Source organism: Oryctolagus cuniculus, chromosome 7, assembly GCF_964237555.1.
Source record: "Oryctolagus cuniculus chromosome 7, mOryCun1.1, whole genome shotgun sequence".
NCBI lineage: Eukaryota > Metazoa > Chordata > Mammalia > Lagomorpha > Leporidae > Oryctolagus > Oryctolagus cuniculus.
Genome location: NC_091438.1, coordinates 146,420,008 through 146,430,169, shown reverse-complemented (window position 1 = coordinate 146,430,169; position 10,162 = coordinate 146,420,008). Strand labels below are relative to the sequence as shown.

The 10,162-nt window shown below is 51.0% G+C and overlaps 1 protein-coding gene across 1 annotated transcript in view; it reads left to right on the top strand.

The window, feature by feature from the left end:
• Positions 1-331: 331 nt before the first annotated feature.
• CLIC4 (chloride intracellular channel 4) overlaps positions 332-10,162 on the top strand; it is a 79,573-nt gene continuing 69,742 nt past the window's right edge. The window contains exon 1 of the mRNA XM_051856667.2: positions 332-658. Coding sequence (XP_051712627.1) covers positions 587-658 — 72 coding nt within the window. The 5' untranslated portion in view covers positions 332-586. The remainder of the gene's footprint in view (positions 659-10,162) is intronic.

The window sequence follows — 10,162 nt, the reverse complement described above, 5'->3', positions numbered from 1 at the left end:
CATGAGGTCACCGGGCTCCGGCCCAGCAGCAGCTGCGGAGGACGCGCCGGCGCTGCGGCGGGAGGCGGTGTCAGCCTCCGCCCTGGGGAGCCTCCCTCCGCCTCCTCGGAAGGCGTGGCCCGGGTGCGCCCACCGCAGCCCCGGCTCCGCCCCGCTCCGCCCTGCCCACCTAGGCCACGCCCCCGAGCCCAGGGCACGCCCCGTATCTCCTTCGAGGCGCCCGACTGGTCCCTCAGCCGGCGCCGGAGAGGCCCCTCTGCCTTTCCCGGCCTAGGCCACGCCCCTCGGGCTCCGGCCGCTCCCTTTTCCCCCGGGAGAGTCCCGAGACGCCGGTCCCGAGCTCCGCCCCCACTCCGAGACCCCGCCCCCAGCGCCCCGCCCCGCGGCTTGAAGCGACTGGGGCTGCGGCCGCCTCAGAGTCGCTCGTGGGGCGTGGGGCGGTGCTGAGGCGCGGAGGCCGCGGCCAGCTCGACGCCGGGAGTGTGTCCAGGGAGCGCAGCGCGGCGGGAGTCCGCAGCCAGAGCAGCCCCGGAGCAGAAGCCGCAGCAGCCGCGCCGCCGTCCGCGGAACCGCAGCCGAGCCGGCCATGGCGTTGTCGATGCCGCTGAACGGGCTGAAGGAGGAGGACAAAGAGCCCCTCATCGAGCTCTTCGTCAAGGTGAGCGCCCGCCCCGCCGGCGGAGGCCCCGGCTCCCGCGCGGCCGCGGGGGGCGGTGGCCGGGGCGGCCCGAGGCGCCCCCGCGCGGCGCCCGCACCGGGGGTGAGGGCGGCACTGCGGCTCCCGCGTCCCCGGCCCATTGTCTCGGGGCCACCCGCGCCTTCCCGCCTCCGAGGGCCCGGGAGCCGGGCGGCGGTCGCCGTCTGTGGCCGGGGCGGGCAGCTGCGGACGCGGGGGTCGGGGGGCGTCCGCGGGGCCGGGACAAGCCGCTCCGCCTCGGCGCCCGCCCAGGGCGCGCGGGAGCCCCGTCCCCCCGCTCCCAGCCCCCTGCCCCGTCCGCCGCGGCCGGGGAGCCCCCGCCGCGAGCCGGTCCTCGGGCGAGGAACGCGAACTTCTTGGACCGCTTTTGGGAAGAACGTCGGCTCCCCGCTGGCGTGAAACTGAAACTCCTAATTTTCGATGCAATCTTTTAAAAAAAAAAGAAAAAGAAAAAGAAAAAGAAAGGACCGAGAGGGCAGGCGCTGGCGGGTCCCCGGAGGAGCCCGGACGCCCTGCTGGGGCTTCCTGTCCCCATCTGGTTTTCTCGTCTCTCCCGCGCCCGGCGCTCGTCTGATGCAACATCTGGCTGCGCCCCTCGGGCCTCTGCCCGGGAAAGGTCGCGCGTGCCCTTTTGTTTTGAAGGAAGAATGGACGAGGGCGACAGAGCGGATTAAGCCCCCTTGGCTCCTGGAACCGCCGCAGCGCTCTCCGGGACTCCCCGTTCCTTTTCCTTTTCTCTTTGGAATTTTTCGCAGTAGCAAAGGAGACAGCGGAGGGCCGAAATGGGAAACATCTGGGTGCAGCTGCTCTGCTGAAAAACTTCCTTGAGGTCTGAGCGAGCCTTGGGGCCACTTAGGAAAGCGGGCTCATTGAGAGCCTGGTGGGCGGCGGACTGGAATCAATTCTTCTGTTCTTTTTTTTTTTTTTTTAAATTCCCCCTGAGCTTTTAGGGAAAGGAAAACGTTGAAGGGTGTGTTCAGGAGGTGGAGGGGAGAAACGGCCTGCGGATGATGACAATGGGGTTTATTTTAGGATTTTCTTGCAGCAGGCGGCTTGTGAAACTTGTGGGTCCAGGGAAGTGAAACAGTTAATGGAACCCCGGAGGATCTGAGTCTGGGCTACTTTGGGTGGCCGGCGCGGGGCTGGGAAGTGCAGAGAATGTGGGAGGCTCTTAGGAGAGGGAGGGGTGGGGCGGGGATGAGCACCTTTCTCCGCGCTAGGAAGGGGAGGGATTGCCCTCAACTCCGTGTATTCTCCGGTGGTCTCATTGTTACATTCGGAATGCGGTGCGGTGTCTCAAACTTCTATCAGCAGCACCCTGAGACTGCAGCCGGCACCGGGAGACAGGGGAGGTGCAGGAGACGAAGGTGCTGGCGTGGACAGACGCAGACCAGGCTAGTGTGGCCCTTTGTGAGGATGCCACAAAAACTTGTGAAGTGTTCCCTTAAGAAAGCAAAAAAGGGAATTAGGAAGAGATAGTGCTTAAAGCCCTGCTCACCGGGGAACTTGAGCCTTTAGTTAGAAGGAGCGGTGTGCCACGCGCCGTTCCCCAAACTTGAGTCACCTGCATACGCCTCCCGGGTTTTCCCCATTTGGAACCACCTGAGCTCATCCTGCGAACCCCCGTGCTCGGTGGCAGAGAACCAGGGTTCAAGTTCCAGTTCTGCACTGGCTGGTGGATTACCCTGGCAATTCGCTTTGTGTTTTCTCTCTTCAAGCCTTGTTTTCCTCGTTGGTGGAGTGCTGGCTGCTGCCTGGTGATTCAACACAGGCAGCACCGGAGTAGTTGTTTGAAAGGGGGTAAAAAGGAAAGGTTAACAGTGATAGCGGTAGTCTGGATTTCTTCTCAAAACCTATGTATGGGAAATGCAAATGGGGGAAAATACCCTTGTAAATATAGTTATCTGGACAGCAGTGTGGGGGCAGAGGCTGTGTTTGTCCAGAGTGGTGTGTTAAACTGTTAATTATTCTGCCGAGAGGGAGTTTGTGGGAGAAAACTACTGTTTGCACTTGAACATAGCAGGTCTAGAAGTGAGGAGTTCGGCAGTGGTGCTGGGGGATGCAGAGGCAGCTCAGGGTTCTGAGCCTCCCTGGCCAGGGCTGAGCCTTCAGGTTGGAGAGAAGCGGCCAGGTCCTTCTCAGGGGCGTGACTGGTTCAGGGCTCGGTTCCTTTCCCGTGGGGGTTGCTTCTGGCGTTGTCTGCCCTTGAACTCCGTAACTCCCCATCCCTTATATTTCAGTGGTTCTCTATTTTTGTCCTTTTGACTTTTTTTTTTTAATCCCAACACCTAAAACTCATTTTTAAGTTGATAATTTTGTGTGGCTCACAGATGATGTTATAAATATCCAAATGGCCCTTAGCAGGAGAAAGGTTTCCTGTTCCTGACCTAGAGGAGGAAAGACCCTCCCGATAGCAGAAGAGCCTTGAAGTGGGCAGCCATCCTCAGCAGACAAAGCCTCTCTCATGCTCTGCAGGGCCTGAGGTGTATGAGGGTACTTCATAAAGTTTGTTTAAAAATAGAGATAAAATGCCAGCGCCGCGGCTCACTAGGCTAATCCTCTGCCTTGTGGCACCAGCACATCGGGTTCTAGTCCCGGTTGGGGCGCCAGGTTCTGTCCTGGTTGCCCCTCTTCCAGGCCAGCTCTCTGCTGTGGCCAGGGAGTGCAGTGGAGGATGGCCCAGGTGCTTGGGCCCTGCACCCCATGGGAGACCAGGAGAAGCACCTGGCTCCTGCCATCGGATCAGCGCGGTGTGCCGGCCGCAGCGCGCCGGCCGTGGTGGCCATTGGAGGGCGAACCAACGGCAAAGGAAGACCTTTCTCTCTCTCTCACTGTCCACTCTGCCTGTTAAAAAAAAAAAAAAAGAGAGAGAGATAAAAAAAAGAGTGTATTTTGGTATAGAAATTATGAAATTAATGCACAGTTTTTTCATGATGTGCATTTCACCTACTTTTTGAAGACTATTCATAGGTAGGGATTTCAATTTTTTTTGCGCCAAAATAAACTTAACTTTTAATTCCATTTTCCATGAATTAAAAAAAGTTTGTTTTTGATCTGATTTTGTTTGTTTTTAAAGATTTATTTTATTTGAAAGGTAGAGTTAGAGGAAAGGGCACAGAAAGATCTTTGCTGTGCTGGTTCACTCTCCAAATGGCTGCAATGGTCGGAGCTGGGCAGGTCTGAAGGCAGGGACCTGGATCTGCATCTGGGTCTCCCATGTGGGTACTGTCTAGACTTGGGCCGGCTTCCTCTGCTTTCCCAGGAGCATTAGCAGGGCGCTGGATGGGAAGTGGAGCAGCCGGGACTGAACCACGCGCACGCAGGATGCTGGCACTGCAGGTGGTGCTCTACCTGCCGCACCACAGCACCGGCCCCTCTGATCTTGAAAGGCAGAGAGAATGATCTTCTACCTGCTGGTTCACTAGCCAGATGCCTGTGACGGACAGGGCTGGGTCCGGCTGAAGCCCGGAACTCCGTGAGGGTGGTAGGGGCTCAAGCACTTGAGCCATCAGCTGCTGCCTCCCAGGATGCATTAGCAGGGAGCTGGATTGGAAGCGGAGGAGCTGGGACTCCAGTGCACTGGTCAGTAGAGGATGCAGGCTGCTGCACCATGTTCCTCTGTGAACTTCTTGAAGTCCCCTTGTATATATTTCCAGCTGGGATCCACCAGCTGTTAGGGTAAAGTTCAGCGCTTTAGCTAGGGTTTACAGTCCCTGATCCTCTGACCACTGCCTAGGCTTCCGATTCGATTTGCCCGTTTGGCTGTAGTGTCCTGAGACCCAGCCCCGAAACCTCTCTGTGCTGCATTTACACAGCTGGGATGTTAATAGACCAACCTGTAGTAGCAAATTAAAATGTGTGGTTGTGCAATAAACAGAACAGTGCCTAATACACAGTCAGCAAACAAATGCCATGTGTCATTTTGGATGTAAATACTTGCAGGCAGATCTCCCCTTCTAGACAGACAGGAAGGTCTTTGAGGGTCCATCTGTGTGCTTCAGAGTGCCTGCGATTGAGAGTGCCACATGTCTGAAGTGTGGTTGTTACCAGTGTTACGTGCCTGCCACGCTTGGGCACTGGAATCCTTTACTCGGATTCTGGTGGCACAGGTCTCACACCAGGCCCTTTGTCTCATGTCTGCAGCTTCCAGTCTCTAAAACCCCAGGTGATTTTTATCCACCCACCTCTTTTTCTCCATTATTTAGCTGTAGTCTTTTCGTGTATTTGCCTTATTTTCTACCAATGTTTCTTCTTGGCTGTGTGCAGAATTTGGGGAACCAAATTAACTCTTGCATTAGACAATGAGAGAAGTTGAGAACAGACCACGTTTTTGGATTTTTCATTTGCTTGTGTAAGCCCAGCTTTTGTTGACCTCCACTGGTAGCTTGGCTGTGAAGTGAGAGTGTTTCTGACCCCTGTGTGGGAAGGAATCTTTTCTTTCTTTCTTTTTTTAATTAAAGATTTATTTATTTATTTGTAAGTTACCAGAGAAAGGAGAGACAGAGACAGAGAGAGAGGTCTTCCATCTGCTGGTTCACTCCCCAGTTGGCCACAATGGCTGGAGCCATGCCGATTTGAAGCCAGGAGCTTCTTCCTGGTCTCCCACATGGGTGCAGGGGCCCAAGAACCTACTTTCCCTAGCCATAGCAGAGAGCTGGATGGAAAGTGGAGCAGCCGGGACTCGAACTGGTGCCCATATGGGATTCCAGCACTGCAGGCGGTGGCTTTACCCACTACGCCACAGTGCCAGCCCCAGAAGGAATCTTTTCTCCAAGTGTGGTTTTATGGTCTGAAATTGAAACTTGTTGGTACTGTTAAGAATTGGGGCTGTCACTGTGAGCAGTCGTCACTAAGCTCCTGGGATTGGAGTAGCGGTTATAAAAAGGTAACGTGGGGTGGGGTGATATAACACGTAAGAATGCTGCTGCTTTTGAGATACTTGGCAGGGGTTTCTGATGTGCATGGCCGTGGCGCCAGACTGCTTGGCTTGAATCCGGCTTCTCAAAATAAGTCAGGCAGGATTCCTCAGCTCTCAGTGCTTCCGTGCCTGACGTCTAACACCAAGTTAATGCGCAGTAATAACTGTATAGGGTTTGCTGAGGGGATTCGTTGATTATCTGTGTGTATTAATTAGAGTGCTTCAAGGTGCTGTAATGAGTAGTCCTCCCCAAGTGATGGTGCAAACAAGGTGGAAATTTCAGGGGCCGGTGCCGTGGCGTAGTAAGCTAAACCCTCGCCTATGGCGCTGGCATCCCATATGGGCGCTGGATCACGTCCCAGCTGCTCTACTTCTGATCCAGCTCTCTGCTATGGCCTGGGAAAGCAGTAGAAGATGGCCCAAATGCTTGGGCCCCTGCACCCATGTGGGAGATCCAGAAGAAGCTCCTGACTTTGGATCGGCCCAGATCCAGCTGTTGCAGCCATTTGGGGAGTGACCCGAGGATGGAAGACCTCTCTCTCTGTCTCTCCCTCTCTCTGTAACTCTACCTCTCAAGTAAATAAAAAGATGGAAGTTTCCTCCTTTCTTATCTAGCAGTGCAGGAAAGTGTTCTAGACGTTGCTTTCCTTCTCAGAGTCATTTAAGGACCCCCACAGTGTTGTCCTTCTTGAGTTATCAAAGCTGGTGGCTGACATCCTGGTTGCAGTCAGTGGGAAGTGGAGGACAGGGAAGAATCACACCTTAAGTGCCCCAGCCCAGAGAATCCACCTGTCACCACTTCTCAGTTCTGCGGGGAACGTCTGGCCCATGGCCATATAAGGCCCACAAAATCGTTTGGTTTGGCCCTGTTAAAGTGACCGCAGGTGGAACTTAATTTAATAAATCTATAGCAGGCTAATTTAAAAAAGGGATTTATTTATTTATTTGAAAGGCAGAGTTAGGGGGAGACAGTGATCTTCCATCCACTGGTTCTCTCCCCAAATGGCTACCAGCTGCCAGGACAGGGTCAGGCCAAAACCAGGAGCTGGAACTCCATCTGGGACTCCCGTGTTGGTGGCAGCAGTCCAAGTACTTGAGCCATCGCCTGCTGTGGGGCACACATTAGCGAGAAGCTGCGATTGGAAGCAGAGTGGGAACTCAAGTCCAAGCACTTCCGTGTGGGGTACAGGCGTCCCAAGTGGCATCTTAACTGCTGAGCCTGCTCTGGAGGATGGTGGTTCTGAACCCCGGGGTTCGGAATCCTCAGAAAAAACTTTTTTAATGTAGTATCAAAGATCCACAAAATTTCCTGAATCCTATTAACAAAGCCTACATTCAAGAGTAATACTAGGCTGGCGCCGTGGCTCACTAGGTTAATCCTCCGCGTGTGATGCCCGCACCCCGGGTTCTAGTCCTGGTTGGGATGCTGGTTCTGTCCCAGTTGCTCCTCCTCCAGTCCAGATCTCTGCTGTGGCCTGGGAAGGCAGTGGAGGATGGCCCAAGTGCTTGGGCCCTGCACCCGCATGGGAGACCAGGAGGAAGCACCTGGTTCCTGGCTTTGGATCGGTGCAGCATGCCGGCCGTAGTGGCCATATGGGGGGTGAACCAATGGAAGGAAGACCTTTCTCTCTGTCTCTCTCTCTCACTGTCTAACTCTGCCTGTCAAAAAAAAAAAAAGAGTAATATTAGTGGGGCAGGCACTGTGGCATAGCAGGCTAGGCCGCCGAAGCCCCCATCCCATTTTTGGAGTGCTGGTTAGAGTTCTGGCTACTTGATTTTTTAATTTTTTAAATATTTATTTATTTGAAAGAATTACACAGAGAAGGAGAGGCAGAAAGAAAAGAGAGAGAGAGAGAGAGAGAGAGAGGTCTTCCATTCGCTGGTTCACTCCCCAATTGGCCACAATGGCCAGAGCCATGCTGAAGCAAAGCCAGGAGCCAGGAGCTTCTTCCTGCAACACCAACATCCCATATGGGTGCTGATTTGAGTCCCGGCTGCTCCACTTCTGATCCAGCTCTCTGCTACTGTACCTGTGAAAGCAGTAGAGGATGGCCCAAGTCCTTGGGCCGCTGCACCCATGTGGGAGACCCAGATGGGTTGTGGCCGTTTGGTGAATGAGCCAGCAGATGGAAGATATCCCTTTCCATCTCTCCAGTCTCTTTGTAACTCTGCCTTTCAAATAAATAAATATTTAAAAAATAAAATAATACTAGGAGCAAGCATTTAGCCTAGTAAGGTGCCCATGTCTCACATCAGAATACCTGGGTTTGATTCCCAAATCTGGCTCTTAACTCCAGCTTCCTCTCAAAGGAGACCTTGATTTTGTTCCCAGCTCCAGCCCCAGCCATTTTGGGCATTCAGGAAGCTGATCTGTCTGCTTTTTTATTTATTTATTTATTTATTTATTTTTAAAGATTTATTTGAAAGAGAGAGTGAGAATGAGACAGACAGAATCTTCCATCTGCTGGTTCTGTGTGGGAAACCTAGTTGAAGTTCTGTATTCCTGGCTTCAGCCTGGCCTAGCCCTCGCTGCATTTGGAGAGTGAACCAGTGGATGGAAGATAGTGTCTTACTCTTTCAAATAAGTAAAACCTTTTAAAGAGTATAATTCATATAAGCAAGGTATAAAAAAGGAATTGGATTAGTTGATCACTGAGGTTACTTCCAGTTCTGATTAATTGTGAATTAAAAGATTTTGCTGGTGTGAACTGAGTACCTATTACTGAGTCAGGTATTATGGAAGAAGTAGGAAATTATTAAACATTTCCTATCTTAAGGTTTATAAATTTTGGAAGGAAAACAACAATACAACGTGGCACATGTTGAAAGAGTCAAGAGTGGTTCACTTTCAGTTGTGCTGGTAGCTATGGGGAAAGCTGAACTTGACCTTGAAAAAGAGGTGAATAAGTGGATTGGGAATATCCAAGAATGAGAATGTTAGTTTTAACATAATTTCTAAATTCCTCATAAATAATTTTTTGTAAAAATTGATACCTCAAGTCTGGTGCTAGAGGGACAAGTTCTTTAAAAGTTGAGGATAATTTTTAAAACCCGAGGTTTTTGTTTCCTAGCCTTCTTCATTCTCCCCACTTTCTGTTTGTTGAGTTGTTGTCTGCGCCAGCGTCCCAATGGCAATGGGAGGGTGTGCGTGGATGGCACAGGTGGGCAGACTCTCAGCCACGTGTCAGTATGAAGTGGGTGTTCTCTGTTTTGTTTCAAGGACGGGCATCAAACCTTTGCTCACCCCTTGTCAAACAGAACAAATGAAATAGCATTTCTGTGGGAAATAATGGCGGAGAACTTTGTTCTCATAATGGAACAAAACCTGATTCAGGTCAAGACAGTGTTACCTTGGTTTTAATTCGTTTGCCATTCATTTGAGGTTCCCAGGAGGGATAATTCAGGAGACAGAAATGAAAGTAAATGTGAGTTTAGTGGGAACTCTGTTCTTGCTAATTTTGATTAAGCTCTTCCTGAAGACATAACAATGCTTCTTTTAGCAAAGACCACAGTGGTGATGTGGTTGAATATAAAATTCCGAAAGGGGTGCAGAATGAAGAAGGGCCGAAGGCTTGTGAGTCTTGGGACTGAACACAGGAGAGGCCCGGCTCAGTATGACTGTGCTATAGGAAGGAGGCACTTGGGAGACCTGGCTGTCACTGAGAGTGGGGGTTTGTTCGGAAGGCTGCTTACCGAGGTGGGAGAACTCAGTGAGAGGATGGTGAGCAAGACTTTCTCACTTCCTCCGTGTTCTGGTGTTTCCTACATAGGGAGTCACTGAGTCCATAAAGGGAATATGTTAGGCAGGATGGGAAACGTGATTCAGGCGAGTGCCGGTTTTGATCAAGTGGCCGAGTAAGCTAGGACGAGTTTGTCGGTTTTAGAGACTTAGAGGGACTGGAAGCGGAGTTTCGGAAGGAAAATCACACTTCGGTCATGATTAGAGACCATCCAAGCGTGACTGACCAGAAATCTAAATTTGGAACATCAGTTTGTAAATTTCCTTAGAGCTTTTAATCCTGTTGTCTTTTTTGGGAGTTGACTTTTGTCCCTCAGTGGTCAGTACCAAGTTTTGGTAGAAGGAATATCAAATAGCCTTATTTGGCTACTTTTTTTTTTTTTTTTTTTTTTTCATTTAGAATATGAAGCTAGGAGACTGTATTAATTTAATTATAAATTTATGAAAATGAGAACTTTATGTAGATAAATAAGACTTGAAAATTGTGCCTAAAGACAGAGTAGGAGTATCTTAAAATTTTAAAGCTAGTATTCTGAACAAATGACAGTATTTGAATCAGGGCAGGTAGTGACCTCAGAGTTCCTGGTACGTATATTGTGTACTTTTAAGCTTCCTTCCGTAGATATATTTTGCTTTCTTGAAGCTGAAATACATTGTAACTCTAAGCTAGGAACATAACAGATTTTTCTCCCTTTTTTTTTGTTTTAAAATTATTACTTCCAACTTGACATGTGAAATAATTCTTTCTTGTAAAAAAGGATTCAGTTCTCATTATCACAGTTGTGAAAATGTCATGATCTGTTATGAC